This window comes from Kogia breviceps, chromosome 14 (genome assembly GCF_026419965.1).
Source record: "Kogia breviceps isolate mKogBre1 chromosome 14, mKogBre1 haplotype 1, whole genome shotgun sequence".
In the NCBI taxonomy this organism is placed as follows: domain Eukaryota; kingdom Metazoa; phylum Chordata; class Mammalia; order Artiodactyla; family Physeteridae; genus Kogia; species Kogia breviceps.
In genome coordinates this window covers 80923472-80946371 of record NC_081323.1, presented here as the reverse complement: position 1 = coordinate 80946371, position 22900 = coordinate 80923472, and the positions used below count along the sequence as shown (strand labels likewise).

Sequence of the window (22900 nt, the reverse complement as noted above, 5' to 3'; positions counted from 1 at the left end):
CACACACACATACACACACACACACACCTCAGTTTCTGAAGGCTTGAGGAAGGGGTGAGTGAGTATAACGGTTTAATGAGGGCAGAGTTTCAGTTTAAGAAGATGAAAAAGTTCTGGAGATGGGCGGTGGTGCGGGTCACACAACAGTGTGAATGTACTTAATGCCACTGAACTGTACACTTAAAAATGGTGAAGATGGTAGATGTTAAGTCACGTATATATATATATATATATATATATATATATATATATATATCCTACCACCCACACACAAAACTTGATTTTCTCAAGAAAATGTCATAGTTCACATCCAATGCGTCGGTAAGTCCTAGCAACTCTACCTTCATCAGATCTTTGTGGTCCCATCGCTTCTTACCTCCGCCACCCCCACCCTAGTCCAGGCCACCAAAACCTCCCACGTGAACCACAGCCTGCAACCTGGTCTCCCTGCTTCCACTCGGGTTCCACAGTCATTGACTGTTTACACAAGCACCCCCCGCCACTGCCGTCACCCCTTTGCTCAAAACCTTCCAGTGCCTTCCCACTACCTGAGGGAAAAAGTCCCAGTCTTGATACGATCTGGTCACTAGCTGCCTTTTTTTTTTGGCTGCACCGTGTGACATGCGGGATATTAGTTCCCCTGACCAGGGGCTGAGCCTGTGACCCCTGGCATTGGGAGCGCGGAGTCTTAACCACTGGACTGCAAGGGAAGTCGCGGCCTCTTGTACTTGACCTCTGACCACATCTTCTTTCCTCACTCTGCTCCAGTGTTACTGGACTTCTTGATATTCCTTGAAAACAGCGAACTTGTTCCTGCCAAGGGGCCTTTGCACAAGCTGTTCTCGGTGCTTTGAACACTCTCTCCCCAGATACTGGCCTGACTCACTTCCTCACTTCATCTAGGTCTTTGCCTAAAGGGCAACTGCCCAGAGAATTTCCCCCAGACCATCCCCCTTAACTATCTGTTCTCTCCCCTAAACCTCTGTTTTCTGACCCTTGTTTTATTAATTATTTTTTAAAAAAATATTTATTTACTTGGCTGTGCCAGATCTTAGTTGTGGCATGTGGGATCTTTAGTTGTGGCATGTGTGTGGGATCTAGTTCCCTGACCAGGGATCGAACCCAGGCCCCCTGCATTGGGAATGCAGAGTCTTAGCCACTGGACTGCCAGGGAACTCCCCCTGACCCTCGTTTTAAAATAATATTATATTTATTATATTTACTGATACAAACACACATACATGCAGAGTTTGTTTATTGTCTGTCTCCCCAAATAGAACATGAAATCTATGTGAGGGGGACCTTATCTGTCTTCTCAAGTCTTCTGGCCCCAGCACCTAGAAGACCTTGACATACAGGAGGCTGCTTCATGAATATTTGTCAAAAGAAGGAATGTGGTCAGTTCTGGGGTAAGATATTTCTAGTTCTTTTCAAATAGATCTGATGCTTTAAAAAAAATTCATTCCAGGGTTTGTCTGTGTGGTTTTTTTTTAACATGTTTATTTACCCTCAGATAATCGAGGATAATCTCCCATCTCAAGATCCTTAGCTTAGTCACATCTGTAAACTTCCTTTTGCCAGATAAGGTAACGTTCACAGGCTCTGGGGATGAGGACAGGACATCTTTGGGGGCCGTTATTCAGTTTACCATAAGTTGCTTTAAAATTTTCTCTTTATAGTTGGTTTTCTACAGTTTAAATATGATGGGTCTAGGTATGCATGTGTGTATGTGAGTGAGTTACCTGTGCGTTTGGTATTTTGCCAATTGACCCAATAATGCTCTTTATAGAAAAAGTAAATCTGTCTCTAGATTTTTTTCTGGTCCAGGATCCAATCCAGGGTCGCACTTTCTATTGGCTGTCCTGTCTCTCCAGCCTCCTTCCATCTGGAACAGACAGATCTCCGTCTCTATCCTTCATGAGACTGACACCTGTGGAAGCGCGGCCCAGTTATGCTGTAGGGTGTCCCTACATGTGGGTTTGCCCTATGCTCCCTCCTTAGAGGCAGGAATGCCAGGACAACGTGCTGCTCCTGCACGGTTCCTCCTGCCAGGAAGCTCGGGAGGCCCCTCTGTCCCATTACAGCTGATGTTCCCCTTGGTCACTTGATTAAGGGGGTGGCTGTCAGGTTTCTCTACTTTTATAAAGTTACTGATGTTCCGTTTTTTAATCAATACGTATCTTGTGATCAGATGCTTTGAGGTTATGTAAATCTCCCCTCAAATTTTCACCCACAAGGTAAATTTTACACTTTGGATGTAAATAGATGCATATCAATGGATTATTAATTTTGTAAAAAATTTATTTTATTTATTTATGGCTGTGTCGGGTCTTCGTTGCGGCAAGCGGGGGCTACTCTTCGTTGCGGTGCGCGGGCCTCTCATTGGGGTGGCTTCTCTTGTTGCGGAGCACGGGCTCTAGGCGCGCTGGCTTCGGTAGTTGTGGCACGCGGGCTCAGGAGCTGTGGCGCATGGGCTTAGTTGCTCCGTGGCGTGTGGGATCCTCCTGCACCAGGGCTTGAACCCATGTACCCTGCATTGGCAGGTAGATTCTCAACCACTGCACCACCAGGGAAGCCCCTGGATTATTCATTTACCTTTGACTTTAAACAAAAAGTATTCTCAAACAAGGTAACGGAGGTGCCTTCAGTAAATTTTCAGATCTAGAGAGATTACATTTATACAATTCCATCCATAGTGTAAGAAAAAATTTTCTTAATTATCTGACAAGCCCATCATCCCCTATAAAAAAGGATATGTGTACACAGATAGGATGTAACACTGAAGCTGAACATCAAAAGTGTCGGTGAAGTGTTTCACCGTTCTGACGTTCGGCAGTGATCCAACCACGTGACATTTTATAGAACTGCAAAGCCATCTCACCATGGACTCAAGGGCAGACACGAGGAACGTCACCACCATCCTGCTCTCCGAGGACTCCTCATTTGTGATGGGCAGGGTAGACATTGCTACTTGGGCCATGATCCCTAGGAAAGAGAAGTATTAGGAAAGTGAGTGGTAGAAATTCAGTGTCCTGCTCAACACGTTTAGAGCTGTGAGGGTCTTCACAGGTGACCTAGTTCAACCCTTCCGTTAAAGATGAAGAAACCAACACTTAGAGACAGTAAGTGATTTGCCTAAGACCTCTGTAGAGCAATGCTAACTTTCCATAGTGTATTTTCCACTAAACCTAGATATCACCTTCTCATAAAATAAATTCAGGTATTATGCTAGAGAGGCACGTTAACTATCTCCCAGACGAGGAGGAAGGAAGGTCAGGTCCTTTATTGATCCAGTGCTGTTTTGTCAGGTTTCATCATGACCATGCCTGGCGCCACACTCTGGTCCACATACACAGGAAAAGGAGAGAAGTGGCTTTGTGTATTACAGATGGGAAGAGAAAATCCCTTCCTTCCTTTTTCTCCTAGGACTTCTGCAGGAAAGCTCATTGTAATTTTCCCCAAACTCTAAATCAAGTGAGCATTAAAAAGTTTCTTTGAAAAAGTTTCTCTAACACCGTAAAAAGAGTTCTTTGAACTAGCGCATACAGTGTAAGCACTTGTCATTGTGTCCTGCCCCTGCAGTATCTGGCTTAATTATGTTTGTAAGCAAAAGATAAACAGATCAACATAAATCTGTATGTGGGAGGAAGCCTAAAGATGAAGTGGTGAAGTACAGTGGTCCGATTCAGAAATATTCGCGAACGTTTCTTTCAGAGCCCGTGGTTCGATTCCTTGCCCACTTGAAGGTATGTGGCCGCGTGCCTTGCCTTGGCCAAGGATGTCAGGGAAGTGACATCACTTGCACGCAGAGGTTCCTGCCACACTCCTTTCTCTGCAATGGATCTGCCACGTTCCATGTGGTTGGGTTCCAGGTTGAGGAAACTGTGGAACAGACCCACAGCCAATCACAAGAGACCTCTAGTGCAAGCAAGGAATAAATCCTTGCTCCTTGAATGCACCAAAATCTGGTGGTGTTTTTAACTCTCGCCTACGCTAGCCAATCTGGATGGATATAGCAGGCTGAAAAGGAATTCTAAAAATATAACTACTCATCTATCTAGATCTTTTGAACACACCTGAGGACCTTTGAGGATCTATTAAGTCAGAGCCAAAGTCTTCCTGAGAAAGAAAGAACGTAGACTAGCACGTACAGAGCCATTAGGATGCAAATTGTTTGACTTAAAATTTTTTTATAACTTTCTCTATGATGAAATAGAACATGAGAGTGTGACATCATACCAGGAACATAAATTAACAGGCAAGACCTGGGCATGAACAGGTGAGGAAGTATACTTCAATTTGAAGATTTTATTTTATTTATTTAAAAAAATATTTATTTCTTTAGGCACGCTATGAGGCTTGCAGGATCTTGGTTCCCCGACCAGGGATCGAACCCCTGCCCCCCTGCAGTGGAAGCGTGGAATCCTAACCACTGGACCGCCAGGGCAGTCCCAATTTGAAGCTTTTAAATAATTCTCTTAATATCAAGACTTTGACGCTCTTCCTGTTATCACACCCATATTTGAGAACAGACAGAAGTTTGTGAATGTTTGTCATAACAAGGACGCTACTCCCACAGAGCCGGAGTCAGAAAAAGCAGCAAGCAGCACCACCAAGGACACGTGTGAAGTCTTAGGAACTCTTTCCTCTAGATTCCATGACCATCACTTAGTACAGCAGGCCGAAGAAACGGGTATCACAGAGCATGAAACAGCAAAGGCACGCTATGTTGGCCACTTACCAGACTCTTCACTTAGATCATGCCCTATCCGGATTCTTTGGGAGCTCAGAATATTTTCATTCATAATTCTTATTTTCCCTTTATTATCCCAGACAGAGAAAAAGGAGCAGATGTATTCTCAGGTTACAAACATGTCGGTTTGTCCATGAGAAGCCAGACGCAGGGCAACTTCCTGCCTACTGCTGTTTCCACTTCTCACCCTCAATTGCCGCAGATGTGCTATGATGTCAGTCACATTCAGTGTGTGATAAGAAATGGGAGGGACCCCATACCAACAGCCCGTGGGGATGCCACAGGCGAGGAGAGGTCCAATTCCATTACCAGAACTTTTCAAGAGCATCTTAGTACTTCTTTGATGGTAAGAACGCCGGAGGGGACTGAGTCCCATCAGGCTTGATGGGGAAGGATGCATTTCGTTTGGGGCTTTCTGGTCTCTAGAAACGGCTATATCTGGATTACAACAGAAATTCACTGAACTGCTCTTTGCCTGTTCCAAGAGGTCATTTCCCTGGATAGTCCTTTTTAAAAATATATATATATATATATATTTATTTGGCTGTGTCAGGTCTTAGTTGCGGCACACGGGATCTTCGTTGCCACGTGCAGGATCTTTTTTTTAGTTGCAGCATGTGGAATCTTTAGTTGTGGCATGTGAGATCTAGTTCCCTGACCAGGGATCAAACCCAGGCCCCCTGCATTGGGAGCGCAGAGTCTTAGCCACTGGATCACCAGGGAAGTCCTCCTGGATAGTCCTTAGTCAACGCTGTTCATGGAACATTCCCTGCACCCCTAACCCGGTGGCTGCATCCTCTCCTGTTCCCTTTGCCAGAAGGAAACTGCCATCACACAGTGGCATTAACAGTGAACACCAGAGGACACACGAGGTCAGGCTGCTGATGCCCGCTTACAGGGCATGAGGCATGATGGGATGGTCCTCACAGAAGCAGGAGCCAGGAAAGCCAGGCTGTGGGTTCCCCAGACCACGGACCTGCTCCGGGACTCCAGTGGGCAGCGGCCCTCAGGCTCCTCCCCTAGGAACGGAGACTCTAAATCAGTCATCTACCATGAAGGTTCCTTTCACCTCTGAACTTCTATGGGCCCCTTCGTTTTAAAATCAAGGGAACCACATATTACATGAGTCTATGCATATTAAATGTCCAGAATAGGGAAATCTATAGAGACAGAAAGTAGATTAGTGGTTGCTTAGGGGCTGGGAGGTGGGGTAGCTAAAAGGTACAGGGTTTCTTTTCAGGGTGATGAAAATGTTCTGACATTGACTGTGGTGATGACTGCCCAACTCCATGCGCATATTAAAAACCACTGAATTGGGGGATTCCCTAGTGGCGCTAGCGGTTAAGAATCCACCTGCCGATGCAGGAGACACGAGTTAGAGCCCTGGTACAGGAAGATCCCACATGCTGCAGAGCAACTAAGCCCGTGGGCCACAACTACTGAGCCTGCACTCTAGAGCCCGTGGGCCACAACTACTGAGCCTGCACTCTAGAGCCTGTGAGCCACAACTACTGAAGCCCTCGCATGTACAGCCCGTGCTCCACAACAAGAGAAGCCACTGCAATGAGAAGCCCGCACACTGCAACTAGAGAAAGCCTGGGAGCAGCAACGATGACCCAACTCAGCCAAAAATAAATAAATAAATAAATTTATTTTTTAAAAAAGAAATTCTGATTAAATTACTTCCTGTTAAGAGGTCCAACTTGAAATAATTTTTATTTATGCAAAATACATCTATTGGCAAAGCTAGAGTTTCACTCCAATTTCTTTTCTTTATCTTTACGTTGTCAGCTGCATTACTTGTTGAAATATTAAAATAATTTTCCTGTTGGAAGTTACAGAAATCTCACAAAGATTTTTAAATAAGCTTTTAAATATAGTGAACATGTGTTCAATCTTTATCTAAAATAAAGCAAATATTTGTTTTAAAAAAGGACTCACATGGGTAAATTTGCACTGTTCTAAAGAAGAACCTGGAACCAAGCTCTTTAATACCTTTCTGTTTTTTAAAACTGTGATGAAGAAATATATTCTTTTTGGGCCTCTCACTGCTGTGGCCTCTCCCGCTGCGGAGCACAGGCTCCGGACGCGCAGGCTCAGCGGCCATGGCTCACGGGCCCAGCCGCTCCCTCCGCGGCACGTGGGATCCTCCCGGACCGGGGCACGAACCCGTGTCCCCTGCATCGGGAGGCGGAATCTCAACCGCTGCGCCACCAGGGAAGCCCAAGAAATATATTCTTGACCATTGTCTTTCAGAGTTAACTAATTCAAACACTGTTTAAAAAAAAAAAAAGACTATGTCTCATTCAGCGGAGTCGAGTCTTACAACCCGAGGAAGCAGTACATATCTTTCCCAGAGAGAACATTTTTCTTCCATGATTTCCTTCATTGTTTAGGGGAGAGGCTTTTCTAGCTCTTTATCAGCAGATGCAACTTTGCCGACACCACACATTTTTTCAGGTAAGTAGTTCTGAAATCTGTCAACCACCCCTAGCGGGCTCTGCGTTGTCTATCACAAGTCCATCGCCTCTTTGGTGGTGGATTCCCATTTTTCTTAGAATTTTGCCATCGATAGATATGTCTTTAGATTTCACGTCGTCTAGCCATAACTTTAATACTTTGTAGTGTCTCTAAAGCCTTATCACATACTTGGCTGGTCACCTAGCAGCTACTGGAACCCTCAAAGCCACAGTACGGTGACTCTCATGCTGATGACACGAGTAGTGGATTCATCGTGACCTCTCGCTAAGTCCTGCAGAGCCAGTTTTCCCTGCAGTGTTGACATGGGTCATTGTTTCTTCCATTAATCATCCAATGATGTAGTGTAGGGGCCATGATGTATGAAAAATACACATTTTGAAACAGTAGAACCAGACACAGTGTTGTGAGATGCTCACACCGAGAGCCACCAGAGATCTGAGCCCACTTAAGGGACTGGCGTATTCCAGGCTCTATGCTTGCACCTAATCTGTAATTACACCACAGTAATCTCTGAGAGGACTGTGATGCCAAAACTTTAACAGAGAATGAAATAACAGGCAAAATAAAACTAGGTGGAACTCAAAAAAGCTATTATCGGTTGGTGTCAACTATGCTACCAGCAATAATTTTAAAAATGTATGTTTCATAATTATTGCTTTGTTTGCACCCTTTACTGAACAGCAAATGGAGGCAAGAACTTTGTCTTTTACATTTTATGATTTAGAACACACCATGTGTCAATAGCACATCCGAACTAATGAACCATGGTTATAAGCTAATCAGGTGGTTTCCCACCTTGAGGACATTTCCCTGAGAAACAAAATCATTGCATTCTAATAGTTAAAAATCCTTGACAATGAGAGCTTGTACCAGAGTTCAAACCCCCAAAGCCTATATGGTGATTAACTTCTCTACCGAAATCTAAAGCACCAGCTATGTTCATTTAGATCACAGATTTTATATAGTGCTTAACTTTTTGCTTTTTTAAAACTGGAGATGTAAACTGAAACAACTCTCAAATCTCACAGTTTTCCCAGCAAACTTTGAGGACTTTCTCTCCTTTTCAATGTTATATTTTACTAATGAAAAGCAAACATCAAAACCAGACTACCACCTATTTTTATAAATAAAGTTTTATTGGAACATAGCCACACTCACTGGCTTGCATCTTGTCCATTGACTGCTTTCCTGCAAAGGCAGGGTTGCATGTGACAGAGACCACATGTCCTCAGAGCTGGAAATATTTATTATCTGACCCTTTACAAAAAAAGTTTGCCCATCCCTGTTCTAGAATTCATTTCCACCACTTAAATTTTGGAATGTCATCCACTCCATTTATCAAACCTCTGAAATCTTGAAATAGACACCTGCTTTATTTTTTAAACTGTTTCTAAATTTACCTTTCCGAAGGTTAATTTTTCAGGTCCCTGAGGCCTTAATTTTAATTAGCAAGTTCCCAAGGTGCCACCCTCTCCCTGACTCAGCCCAGGCCTACAGTAAGTGGAAACTATAAATGCAAGTGTACCTATTCAGCATTCAACAGTAATGTATTGAAGTGGTCAAGAGGTACAAACTCCCAGTTATAAAATAAATTAGTCCTGGGGATGTAATGTACAGCAGGTGACTGTAGTTAACAATACTGTACTGTATATTTGAAAGTTGCTTAGAAAGTAGGTCTTACCACAAGAAAAAAAAATTGTAATTATGTGATGTGATGGATGTTGACTAAACTTATTGTGGTAGTCATTTCACAATACATACATATGTCAAATCACTATGTTGTACTCCTAAAACGAATACAGTGTTATACGTCAATTATATCTCAAGCTGGGAAAAAATATCCTAAAAAAGAATAATAACAAATTTCAAGACAACCAGGACTCTTCTGGAATGACCAAGGAGTATGGAAAAGAACTAGACATAATATGTATTTTCAATGTCAAAAAATGAAAAAAAAAGTCAAAATTAAATGCTTGGGAATTCCCTGGGGGTCCAGTGGTTAGGACTCCACGGGTTCAGTCCCTGGTTGGGGAACTAAGATTCCACAAGCCGTGCAGTGTGGCCAAATTAAATGAAAAAAAAAAAAAAAAAAAGCTTAACAAATAATCAAGAACTTTAGCTTAGCCAAACAAACGTTTAAAATTAAAAAAAATGTAATGAGCACGTGCTATGTGAAAACATACACTGCTGGCAGGAAAGACAAGGGGGAAACAAAGTGATTTTTACGTGAATAAAATCCACATCCTGCAGTCTCGAGTTAGACAGACCTGCATAGATACAGCAGAATAGCAGAATGAAGGCAAAATGAAAGCCAGAACCCCCTGAAATGGTTCTGAGTCAACACCCTGGGGGATGAGACTGAAAGCATGTTAGCAAGTTCTGCAGCCTGAGAATAAGAGAAGAGACCTTCCAGGCAGCAGGTGTGGGCAAAGACCCAGAGCTCTGGGCAGCAAACATCGGGCACTAAACAACAGGAAGGCAGAAAGAAAGTTGACCCGCTCCAAATGGATTAACACCTGCAATAGCCTGGCGCCAAGCCCTGTGTCCACTGAAGGCAAGGTGGCCGGTCACACAGATCAAGCCTTCCTCTCCAGGTGGAAGAAAATAAGAGAAAAGGCTGCTCAACTCTTCGATTGCAGCTAGGAGCAATACCCAATTTGCCAATTTCCAATCCCGTATTTAGACATCTGCTTACTTCAAATTACCAGCAGGAAACTAAACGGTGGCATTTTTGGTTCAGCCATTCCATTCCTTGGTATGTACCCACGAGTTGAAAACAAATGTCCACACAAAAACGTGAACACTGATGTTCAACAGCAATATTCATAACGGCCCCAAAGTGGAAATAATCCAAAAACATTCATCAATTGATGGAAAATGAAAATGTGGTATATCCACACAATGAATTATTTATTATTCAGCCATAAGAAGGAATGAAAGAAGCCAGATCCAAAACACTCCCTTTGATGATTCTATCCTTAGGAAATACCTGGAATAGGCAGAGACATAGGAATACGAAGCACATTGGCGGTGTCCAGGGCGGGGATGCGAGAGGGGAATGACTGCCTAATGGATATGGGGTTTCTTTGGGGGTGATGAAAACGTTCTAGAATTACTGGTGATGGTTGCACAGCTCTGTAAATAAACAAAAACCGCTGAATTATGCACTTTTAAAGGTGAATTTCATGGCGTTATGTCAATAAAGCTGTTATTAAACAGCAAAGCTTGGGTTCGAAGCACGGGGAATATAGCCCTGCAAGCCTTTTTTCTCCTTTATCTCTAAATCATAATCGTGAGGGACTGTAGTCTAGGACCAGAGACCCTTCTTCTGACCTCCAGGTTGGTTTTCTGCCAATAAACCGGCCACTGGTGCCCACCCCACTGGCCACACCCACGACAAACCCCACACCACGCCACTCGGCAACGCGCGACGTGAGGGGCGGTGTCGGGACACCTCCTCCGTGGAGCCGGGCGCAATTACCAGGCAACAGCGTCTGACCCGCCCCCCCACTAACCAATCAAGCGCGTCCGCACGCAGCGCGGTAGCCCCACGTACGCCATCTGGAGCGTGACCTCACGCACATCGGGCCTTAAAGAGCCCAGAGTCGGCAGCACCCGCCCCCACCGCCTCCGCTCAGCCAATCAGAAGGGAGAGGTATGCGCGTTCCGTGCGTGCTACCGTTGCCCCCGCGCCAGGACTTCCCCGCCCCACCCCCACTCCTCGGGCCTTGCCCGCGGGGCGCTTGTTCAGGGGCCGGTCGGGCTGGCGACGAAGTGGGTGCTTGCAGCCCGCGCGCCTGGGCGGGCGGTCTCCCCAGGCCTCCCCTCCGTCAGGCCCGCGGGACGAGAAAGTTCCAAGCAAAGCACCCGCTCTTAATGGCGGCTGCGGCGGGGGCGGGGTACGCACCTGAGGTCCCCGCCGGCGGGCAGCGCCCGGCCGGCCGCGGGGTCCGAGGGCTGAGCCACCTGGGAGTGGCCCGGGGGCCGAGGGCGGCGGCCGCGACCGCGAAGAGGCGAGGGCGCGGCGTGTGGGCGGCGGCCGAACCCCTGCTCTCCACTATCCCTTCTTTTTCTCTTTCTTTTCCTTTTTTTTTTTTTTTGGCTTCCTGGAAAGCAGCCTAGACTCGTGTGTCCGCAGCGCCCCAAGTGGGAGTTGCCGTTTCCGGTGCCGTGGAATAGTTCAGCTTCACAGTGAGCTTGTTGGAAGTCCCTTAGTCCCGCTCTGTTCAAGGCCAGACGTGCTCGTCCATCTTCAGCTTTAGATGAGTGGCTGCACGTGTCTGGTCTCACCCCTGACACCGCCCCCGAACGTGGACTACTTTCTTGCTGTTATTTAATTTGATAGTTTCGCATGATTGCAGTTTGTACCTTGAAAGCGGTGAAGTCACAACTCCAGTGACCGGTGAAACTGCCTTAAAGCCAACGAGCTGTCTTATAATACTGTAACAATGTATCTTCACCTTTTGATGGGGGTCAGTGACATAACCAACCAATCATGAGCTGTCCAACAGATGGTGATGGCACTCCAGCAAGTAGTGGAATATTACTATAGTGTTGTTTAAGAAAAGTTACAGTTACATATTTTATATATGCCAAAAGGAGAATAGGATAATAGAAACCGTTTACCCATTGCTCCGATTTAACATAGCTGCCTTGTTTCTCGTTTTAAAGGAATATTCAGACGCAATTGAAGGCAGCGTTCTCATTCTTTACTGTCTTGAAGTTATGTTCTAATACACATTTTCTTTTGCAAAAAGACAAGTGTCACGATTCGCTGACATTTTTTTCTATAAGTGGCTCACAAAGATATGCTTCGTAGCAGAAGCTGCTAAAAAAGATGTTATTTCAAGGTAAAGATAACCATCCAGCAGTTAGTTGATATGGTACCTGCTTTTTTTGACATTTTTATTTTTTAAAAAAAATTCCTGTACTTCTTTTTTTTAGCAAATTGTATTTTTAAAAATTTATATATTTATTTATTTTTGGCTGTGTTAGGTCTTCATTTCTATGTGAGGGCTTTCTCTAGTTGCGGTGAGTGGGGGCCACTCTTCATCGCGGTGCGCGGGCCTCTCACTGTCGCGGACTCTTGTTGCGGAGCACAAGCTCCAGATGCGCAGGCTCAGTAGCTGTGGCTCACGGGCCTAGTTGCTCAGTGGCATGTGGGATCCTCCCAGACCAGGGCTCGAACCCGTGTCCCCTGCATTGGCAGACAGATTCTCAACTGCGCCACCAGGGAAGCCCCTTGACATCATTTTTGAAAGATGTTTGAAAATATTTCCATTATGTTATAGTTGATTCTTTCTCTTTGGAAGAGTTATGGTCTATAAATTCTTAGCAAACACTGAGCAAACAATACTGCTCCTAGGAGAAATACAGGATTAGGTTTCTGCCGGCCTCTTCACATTTTGGTAAAACTATCAATACATAACCTTGTTTTATGTGTGTGTCTGTTTAAAGACACCTTATTTAATGTATATTATTGATTCGTTAGTTGAACTCATGTTCAACAGCGCTGTAACTCGTGTGAAGTAAGCTTAGCTAACACAAGTATTTTCTACCTGAGGCACAGTGCCGCCTTGTGCTTGGGAATACTAGACAATGCCATGTTTGCGGACCATTTTAAACAGCAAAATCATCAAAAAAAAAAAAAAAAAGAAAACAGAAAACCCACAAAAAGTGGCAAGTGTAGCATTAAATAGACCAGGAAAAGGACACTTGTTTACAGTGGGAGAGCTGGTGTCACCTTGTTCTACCTCAGCTGGGAACGTGCGCGGCAGGCAAAACAAACTTTTTTTGCCACTCGACTGTGTCTGCTAATAAGCGGGGAAAGCAGGGTGAGTATTGCTGTTAAATTTACCTATAAATTGTAGGTGAATTCACAAATATGGAGTTAGTGAATAGTAAGGATTGATGGAATTTTCTTGCCCAAAACAATGGGAGTACAAAACTCTTATACTTGAAAACTTAACCTGGAAACAATTTTCTAATCTGCTTTGAAATCGTCTATATGAAGAGTTTCAGTGTTTTGACTCATTTGTTAAAAATGTCAAAATACACGTCTTCTGGTTTGAAAGAACAACTGATTGACAGCAAGAAGAGTTGTGTATACGTACTAGCTCTCATTTCTCTCATTCTCTTTTGAGCCCATTCCAATTAACCCTCTAACTCCACTAAGACTATTTTCCAAGGTCGCAAACGACCACCACGTTGCTATAGTCGTTTTTCAGTCTGTGAATCATTTGATCTATCAGCATTTGACAGCCAATCACTACATCCTTTTTGAAACTCTCCTGGGCTTCTAAGACACCACACGGGACTGCTCTTCTGCCTACTTTTCTGACTGCTTCTCTAAATCTGTTGCAGGTGCTTCTCTCCCTCCCCCAAGCTTTACGTAGTGCAGTAACTTAGGCTTTAGTCTTGGATCTCTTTCCTGTCTGCTCTCATTCCTTAGAAAAGCTCATCCAGTCTCAGGGCCTTAGAGACCACTGATACGGTTATGGCTGTCAAGTATGTATCTCCAGCCCAGACCGTTCCCCTCAATCCCAGTCTATATAACCAACCGCCTGCTTTGAAACCCTCACTTGGAGGATGAAGAGGCGTCTCAGCAGAACGTTTCCCACGCTTACCCCCGTTCCTCCTGCAGTCTTCCCTTTCTCAATGAATGGAACTGCATTCTGCCAGTTATTCAGCCCTCAAACCTCGGAAGCATCCTTTACTGCTTCTGTACCCCCCACGAATCCTTCAGACAACCCGGTCAGCTCTGACTTCACCGAGACTCCACCACTCTGTGATCACCACTACCACCACCCTTGTACCAGCCAACATCATCTTTTGCAGTAGACTCCTAATTTGTCTCTCAGATTCTGCCCTTAACCCTCCTTAGACTATTCATAGCACCAAAACACCACAGCCTGGAGAATTCTGTAATTTGTACCTCATTTCACTCCTCTGCTCAAAACTGTCCAATAACTCGCCATCTCAGAGTTAAGTGTAAATGTCCTGACTTAGGCTTCTGGCCAAGATAAAGTAACAAGGATTGGATTTATCCTGTTGCCTGAAATGACGCAAAAATAAATGAGCAAAATACATGATAATGAGGGAAAATTAGGAGCAAGTTTTTGGCACTAAATTTGCCAATTTAAGAGAAATGGACAAATTCTTTGAAAGACACAAATTACCAAAGCTTCCTCAAGGGGAATAGATGATTTCAATAGCCCTATATCTATAAAAGAATTGGAAATTTAGTTAAAAATCTTCCCATAAAGAAAATTTCAGGCCCAGATGGCTTCACTGGTAGTTTCTACTGAACATCTAAGGTAAAAATAAGTTTATGCAAACTCTTCCCAAAACTTGAAGAGAAGATACATTCTAACTCATTCTATGGGGACAGCATTGCCATGATACCAAAACCACAGGAAGACATCACAAGAAGAGAAAGGCACAGGCCAATATCCCTCATGAACATAGATGTAAACATTCTCAATGAACTTTTTTTCAAGATAAAAGGAATATATGTGAATACAAAGACTTGTACACAAGTGTTCTTAACAGCTTTATTCGTAATATCTGAATACAGGGAAAAGGCCAAACGTCAATCAACAGGTGAATCAATAAACAAATTGTGGTACGTCCATATAATGGAATGGTACTCAGCAGTAAAAAAAGAACGAATTACGGGTATGTGGAATCTCCAAATTCATCATGCTTAGTCAATGAAGATGCACATCAGAGCCCATATTTTATGATTGTTCATATATATAGTTCTAGAAAGGGCAAACTGTTTTATAGTGGCAAAAACCATGTCAGTTTCCTAGTACCGGGGTGGAGAAAGGGATTGACTGCAAAGGACATGAGGATGATTTTGGTGGGGAAGGAGTTATGCAGTATCTCAATTGTGGTGGCGCTCACACAGCTGAATACGTTTTTCAAAATTCTTCAAACTATAGTTTAGATGAATGCAATTTATTTAACATAAATTATACCCCCATATTGATTAAAAAGCCAGCCCTTCACATTCCTGTTTCATGAAAAATAATTTAAAATTATTTTAAGTTAAAAATATGTAGTCACATTGTTTTTGCTAAAAATCATCTTACCTACTGGTATTTTCCTACCACTACTATTTTTAATGAGAGCAAAGAGTTTAAAAAACACAATAAGACGTTTGTTTAAAAATTGTTTATTTAATCTTTATCTCATTATTTAAATTTTTTGTATATTTCATAAAGTACATATTAGTATAATATGTGCAAATGATTTATATATATTTTTTCATGCTCACAAATTTTACCCATAGGGATATGTAATCAAAATAATTTGGAAACTACTGCCCTAGAAAGTTGGAAGATCCCTTTTCTCAGAAAACTGAAAGAAGAATTTACCTGGAAGCAGCGAGCTGAATTCTTCAAGCAGATGGCTGAAACCAATGGTAATATTAGAGTATACCACATTTACGTGCCACGGGAAGACTCAAGATTGTAAAATGTCATTTCTCCTAGTTAATTTCTCTCAATTCGCTCATGAATTTAATGCAATTCCAATAAAAAAAAATCCCAGTGGGATTTTTTTTTTTTTTTTTTTTTTTTTTTTTGTGGTACGCAGGCCTCTCACTGCTGTGGCCTCCCCCATCGCGGAGCACAGGCTCCGGACGCACAGGCTCAGCGGCCATGGCTCACGGGCCCAGCCGCTCCGCGGCATGTGGGATCCTCCCGGACCGGGGCACGAACCCGCATACCACACATTGTCAGGCAGACTCTCAACCTCTGTGCCACCAGGGAAGCCCCCAGTGGGATTTTTTAATGCAACTTGGCAAGATGATTTTAAAATTTATTTGAAAGTAAATGTTATGAATAGCAAAGGCAATTTTGTAAAAGAACAAAGGAGACATTTGAATAAAAAAGCATGTTATAAAGCTGTAGCAGGTGAAATCTTGTCATATTAGTTTGAGAATAAATCAGTAGAAACAAAAATTGAATTCAGAAATTGATCCATTATGTGGAAATTTATCATATGTTATAAATGGTATTTCAAATCTTCATATAAAGTCTGTTAATAGCCAATAATTTGGGGACAATCAGATATCTGTTTGAAAAAAATATCAAGAAATATACAATCTTGTCTCATACCACTCATAAAAATCAACTCCAATTCTACATAGAAAAAATAAAAACATTAGATTAAGTGTTTTACAAATATTACAGAATATCCTTATTATCTTGGGTAGTAGTTTTCCTAAACAAGACACAGAAAGCAGAAGCTCTAAACGATAAAGTTAGTAAAACTGACTACAAGAAAATAAAATTGTGTAGGACAGAAGACACCATAAATTAAGAAAAGACAGGATAAAATATTTCAACACATAAGGGTTTCTATGCATAATATATCAATTACTTTTATAATTTAATAAGACAAACAACCCAATAGAAATGTGGCCAAGAATATGAATAAACAATTCTCAGTAAAGGAAACATGAAATGCTAGTAACCATAGATGTTCAACCTCCCTAGAGATTACAGAATACAAAGTGAATCAGTAATGAGATGTGCTTTAGGTATTAGATTAACAAACATTTTAAAAGTTTGTATCAGGTGTTTGGTATATGGAAAAATGAATCCACCCATATACTATTGTAGCACAACTTTTAGAGAGCAAATTAAAAACATCTGTTAAATTTTTTAAATGAGCATTTTCTATGACCCAGCAGTTCCAGTTATCAGTATCTACCCAGGATATACCCTTAAATAAGTGCAAAAGGAACACGTACAAGAATATTCACTGTAATAGAAAAAAATAGAAACAACTCAAATGTCCATGAAAAAAGGAGAATGGTTAAACAAGATGTAGTTTATTCACAGTAATATCCAAGAGTGGAAAAGAATGGGGTAAGTCCAAACAAACTGTTGTAAAATTATCTCCAGGGCTTCCCTGGTGGTGCAGTGGTTAAGAATCTGCCTGCCAATGCAGGGGACATGGGTTTGAGCCCTGGTCCAGGTAGATCCCACATGCCACAGAGCAACTAAGCCCGTGAGCCACAACTACTGAGCCTGCGTTCTAGAGCCCGCGAGCCACAACTACTGAAGCCTGCATTCCTAGAGCCCGTGCTCCGCTATAAGAGCAGCCACTGCAGTGAGAAGCCTGCGCACTGCAACGAAGAGTAGCCCCCCGCTCACTGCAACTAGAGAAAAGCCCGTGCACAGCAACGAAGACCCAATGCAACCAAAAATAAATAAATAAAATAAATTAATTTTTTAAAAAAAGTATCTCCAATATAGTTTTGAGTGAAAAGATGAAGTTGCAGAATGAAATACGTATTATCCCAATTTTTAAAAACACACCTAACAAAAATAAAATAATGGTGTTCCATGGTACCAGGTATATGTGTTTCTGTGGTTAAAGGAGCCTTTAGCCTTAGCCATGTATAGTGTTTTATTAATAAATTTTTCTACAAAGGTGAAAGATTAATTGCATAATTAAAAGTTAATAATAGAAATTAAAATATATAAGACTAATAATTAAGTTCACTCTTTTCTAAACTAGGGACTATCATATCAGCTACCCCAAGTAACAAAGAAATTAGAACGTCTACAGGAAAATGTCCTTATGGGTCGGGGGAGGATTTAGTTTGGCCAACAGTTCACAGACATTTTAATACTTTGGGGTAGCTGGTATTTTGCTGTAGAACCATCTTTTCTGAATAGCACTTTGGACAAAAATGTAGGTACTTGGCAGCATACAGCCAGTATATAAAACCAACCAGGCTTTGATAGTAAAATATAAAAGCCCAGTTGTGACTGTAAATCCAGGTCTCCTTTCGCCAAACCTGGCTTTTAGACTGTTTTATCCTTTCTCCATTAGTGTGAGCCACACAATTGATGGGCAGGCACCGCCACCCAGTGGCTGTGGTTCACATTTGCAGAGATTCTTACTGTGCCCTTTTGTTCCTAAATCTCAAACCAGTAGTGCTTTCAGATATCCCTTAAAAGAAAAATGTTCTAGAAATTCAAGAAACCCATATAGGGTTATAAATTTTAAAATTCTATCAAGTAAAGATTTTTAAAAAGCCTACTAAATACCAGCATTGCCAGTTTTGTAAAAGAACAGATATTTAAAACCAAAAAATCGGAGAGGCCATACACTAGATAACAGGACAGTCCTGCTTATGAAAGAACAGTTGAAAATTTGTATGCATTTCATACATATGTAAGTATATTATAACTATATTAATAATCAGAGGTGGTTAAACATCATTTCTGAGTGTGCCTGTGATGGTGTTTCTAAAAGAGATGAGCATTTGTATTGGTGGCCTGAGTACAGAAGATGGCCCTCCCCAATGTCCGTGGGCCTCATCCAGCCCATGGAGGGCCCCAATAGGACAAAAAGGTAGAGGAAGATTGAATGTTCTCTCTTTCTCTCTGCCTGTTTGACCCGGGACATCCGTCTTGCCCTGCCCTCGAACTGGGACTTAACACCACTGTTGCTCTGGTTCTCAGGCCTTTGGGCTCTGACCGGAACTACACCAGCAGCTTTTCTGAGTCTCCAGCTTGCAGATGGCAGATAAGGGGTTTCCTATTTTCCTATTGGTTTTATTTCTCTGGAGAACCCTCATACAATAATATTTACATGATTCTCTTTTATCGGTTTATGTCTCAGCTTTATCAGTAAAAGCAGAGCTGGAGACAAAGTTTTGTACACAGAACCTTAATTTTGGAGGTATCAGGAGTGAGAGCAGGGAGAATTAATGAGTAGTATTGTCCTTTCCATATAGAGGCAAACTGCCTTTGATCCCCTTTACCATTGGGATTGAAAAGAACCCATTCACCAGATCATTATCCCTTGGGAAGTTCAGAAACCATATTGATCTGTTCCAGTAAAATACTACCCCTGACTCAGCAGCTATGACTGGACTAAGCACTTAGCTAAGTTTATAGTAGTTTACAGTTGTCTGCCATAACCCATCTGGTGTTTGCAGGAGCCAAACGTGAACTAAATGGAGACGTGATGGGAACCACCACTTCTGAGTCCTTCGCATCTTAGAAGTTGGTGCTCAAGTCTGCAGTTCCACCTGGGATGCGGTATGTCTTCTCCTTTAATACTTTCTGGGTCAAGACAGGGTGAGGGAACCAATGTGAGCTGCTAAGAATGTCCCAACTGTGTAACTGGGAACCAGGGAAATAGCCACAGGGTGGGTGTGGACACATTTGACCCCCTGTGGTACCTGGCTCCACGTGCCCTCGCTCTAACTAGGGCCTTGTTGGTGTTTCAGGTCCTATGGTGTCAGTGTCAACTCAGACCCTCTATCCTGCTCTTGCGAGATCTGATTCTTGTTTCTCCAGTGGATGGTAACTGGTAAGTAGCCACAGGTGCCTTTGGGAAATGATAAAGAGAATATTTATTGACGCTACTATAGTGGCTCTGCAGGGTCTTTCCTCAAGTGGACCCAGCCTCCTCTATAATTGCTGGACTGTGGCCTGAGAACTGGGTTAGACCCTAAAACCGGGTGAGAGATTGATTTTCATTGTGCTAGCCAATGTCAGCCTTGTGCCCAGCAGATTTTTTCCAATTATACAAGGCAAGAAAGTGCCCCAGGGGCTTCCCTGGTGGTGCAGTGGTTGAGAGTCCGCCTGCCGACGCAGGGGACACGGGTTCGTGCCCTGGTCCGGGAAGATCCCACATGCCGCAGAGCGGCTGGGCCCGTGAGCCATTGCCGCTGAGCCTGCGTGTCCAGAGCCTGTGCTCCACAACAGGAGAGGCCACAACAGTGAGAGGCCCGCGTACCGCAAAAAAAAAAAAAAAAAAAAAAAAAAAAGCGCCCCAGCTGTCTGCACATCCATCTTATCCCTTGGAATACCGTGGTCAGATAGCCACGCCGCAAATCACCGGTGCCAGACACTACAGTTGCCATTCCGCCCTTGCGTCTTGTTCTACCAAGTCCATCCACCTTGCTTCTGATGGCAAAGTCCAGCCGCCTGGCTCTGCTGCTCTGGAACCTACCGTCGTCTTTGGGAGTCTAGTTTTAGAGCACCATCTGCTACTGTCACCCTAGCCTAGGCACTCGGAGCTTCTCAAAGATGCTAGAGCTTCCTCACCAGTACATCTCTTATTGCCTTAGTGATGGAAGAGTCCTCTGGACCCTCGCAGGGTGGATTAATCTGCTTTAACATTCCCACCTCCCCGAGCCTTCTGACTCTTTTCCAGGGAGTTCCAGCATCACCTCACATCATTTATTTATTTATTTATTTATATATTTTTGCGGTACGCGGGCCTCTCACTGTTGTGGCCTCTCCCGTTGTGGAGCACAGGCTCTGGACGCGCAGGCTCAGCGGCCATGGCTCACGGGCCCAGCCGCTCCGCGGCATGTGGGATCTTCCCGGACCGGGGCACGAACCCGTGTCCCCTGCATTAGCAGGAGGACTCTCACCCACTGCGCCACCAGGGAAGCCCTCCACCTCATATATTGATACCGTTGTCATATGTAAGCTTCACAGAGCCATCCCAGCAGCATTAGAATTGGCTCCTTGCCAGGATGTTAAATCCTGAAGGTGCTGGCCCTGTGTCAACAAACCCTCTCCATCCATTCTTTTATTCTGCGCTTCTGGTCCAACACCCTAAAGGTACACACGCACCCACACATATTCCCCTAGTCCTGCTGAGCCCAGTACTGCAATTCTATCAGTGAGTAAGCTGTTTCCTCTTACAATAGGGACTGCTCTTCCTCACTCAGGTTCTGCTGAGACCTGACTGAATATCGGTGTGGCAGCAATGAGGTGAAGTGGGTTGCACCTTGAGGAGGAGAAGCGTCATCTCGTGAGGCATCTACTCAGCTGGAGTCTTAGCATGGTATCTAGGCGAGGGGAGGCTGCTCCCCTCTATCAGGGGAGAGGGGGTTGTTGCTGCTGGACTGGAAATTGGAGTGGGGGCAGTGTCTGTGCTGTAATATTCTCAGGCGTGGTGCCAGTACCCCACCCCAATCTCACGTCCCACCCCTTTGCTATCGGGGTTGGACTTCAGCCTAGAAGACCTGCCAAGGCTGTACGTCTGGCCTCCTCTGCAGCTCTGTCACCCTGAAACCCCAGGCCTCTGGCTCCTTTTTGCCTGCAGGAGATGAAAGTCTTTTTAAACAGCATCGTGGAGGCCTGTTGGTTTTCTCAGCATGCCCCAAGTGAATAGCTGGCTGATCTAAACCTGTCATTCTTTCTTCAAGGCTTCCTACACAGTTAACAAAGCCAGCTAACTCCACAAACTTATAATTACTATTACCCCCATACTATTCATATCATAGAGATACAGCTTAACCAAATGCTCTGAGTCTACCTGCACCTCATCCCTCCACCTCAAGTAAAAAGAGCCTTAGTAATCATGATGCTACAGCAAGCCAGGGGTTATCACCACCCCACTACAGGTGCCAATTGTTTTAGCTTGTGTTCTTCCCCAGACAGAGCCTTACATAAAGACTTGTTCCCTGGTGGCTTACTTGGGAGGTGATCGTAGGGAAGAGGAGAGAGGGAGTGGCAAGAGTCATGCAGGAAAAGCAGATGTAGGGGTCACCGTTGAGGCTGCCGCTGTGGTCACTGGGGTCCTAATTCTGCCAGGATCCCGAGAAGTGCACAGAGGGCCTCCCCGAATGGACCTCAGTGGTGGCATTTAACTTGGCTCCTAAGCCCATTGGTTGAAGTTTGCCTCTAGGATGTTAATTCCTCCTCTCGTCCAGATTGCACGTGTGTATGGGCCCTTTGAGCTCCTTTCTACGTCTGAGGCATCTGTGGAGTTTTTGGTAGAAATTTTAAAATGCCTGGCATGCAACATGGGACAAGAAGCTTGAAGAGAGTCAAAGCTTGTGTGGAACTGCTCATCCTCCCGTGTCAGAGATGTCAGACTAAGGACGAGAGGGGTAACTGAGGACCCTGGATGCGCCTGCTCCCATACATATCTATCGAGTCACAAATTCAGGTAAAAGCCCCAAACTTTACCATGGCCCAAAGGCCAAAGGTGATCTGCTGCCCTTCTTCCTCCATCCTTCCAGCCTCGTCTCCTACCTCTGTCCACCGCCTCACTCAGCTCTAACCACCCTCCCCTCTGTGTGTGTGTGAGGGGGGGCTCCCAGACACACTCCCGGTGTGGCCAGTTAGCATTTAATTGGAGTAGCCACGCACCAGAGGCAGCTCCCAGGAGCCTCCAGGCAGCTCTCTTTCCATCAACACTGGAGGGGTTGCTGATGAGCTTAATGAATGCTAGAAATGGGCTTAGTGAAGCTAGTGGCTTCAGTGAGGAGACACAAACCACCTTGTGATTTGAACAGAGAAGGTTTAATATTATTATTAAAGAATTATGAATGATAACAAGGGCTTGGCTGGTATGAAGTAAAGAGAACTCTAAAGAATACAGGGGGCTTCCCTGGTGGCGTAGTGGTTGAGAGTCTGCCTGCCAATGCAGGGGACACGGGTTCGAGCCCTGGTCTGGGAGGATCCCACATGCCGCGGAGCAACTAAGCCCGTGCGCCACGACTACTGAGCCTGCGTGTCTGGAGCCTGTGCTCCGCAACAAGAGAGGCCGCGACAGTGAGAGGCCTGCGCACCGCGATGAAGAGTGGCCCCCGCTCGCCGCAACTACAGAAAGCCCGCACGCAGCAATAAAGACCCAGCACAGCCAAAAATAAATAAATTTATATAT

The 22900-nt window shown here is 44.1% G+C and overlaps 1 protein-coding gene and 1 long non-coding RNA gene across 3 annotated transcripts in view; one reads left to right on the top strand and one right to left on the bottom strand.

The window, feature by feature from the left end:
- LOC131741444 (general transcription factor II-I repeat domain-containing protein 2) overlaps nucleotides 1-11627 on the bottom strand; it is a 52663-nt gene extending 41036 nt beyond the window's left edge. Inside the window, exons 1-2 of one of the 2 annotated variants that reach the window (XM_059038403.2) lie at nucleotides 11142-11627; nucleotides 2882-2985 (exon numbers count right to left, since the gene is read on the bottom strand). In XM_059038403.2, coding sequence (XP_058894386.1) covers nucleotides 2882-2980 — 99 coding nt within the window. In that variant the 5' untranslated portion in view covers nucleotides 2981-2985; nucleotides 11142-11627. Of the gene's footprint in view, nucleotides 1-2881; nucleotides 2986-4741; nucleotides 4990-11141 lie in introns of those variants that run through there. The other variant, XM_067011899.1, reaches the window with a different exon arrangement.
- Nucleotides 11628-12236: 609 nt separating this feature from the next.
- On the top strand, nucleotides 12237-22275 carry LOC131741454 (uncharacterized). The gene is made up of 6 exons (XR_010836299.1): nucleotides 12237-13068; nucleotides 15531-15662; nucleotides 19203-19305; nucleotides 19497-19579; nucleotides 20955-21070; nucleotides 21942-22275. It is a non-coding gene; the product is annotated as an uncharacterized lncRNA (long non-coding RNA).
- The last annotated feature ends 625 nt before the right edge of the window (nucleotides 22276-22900 follow it).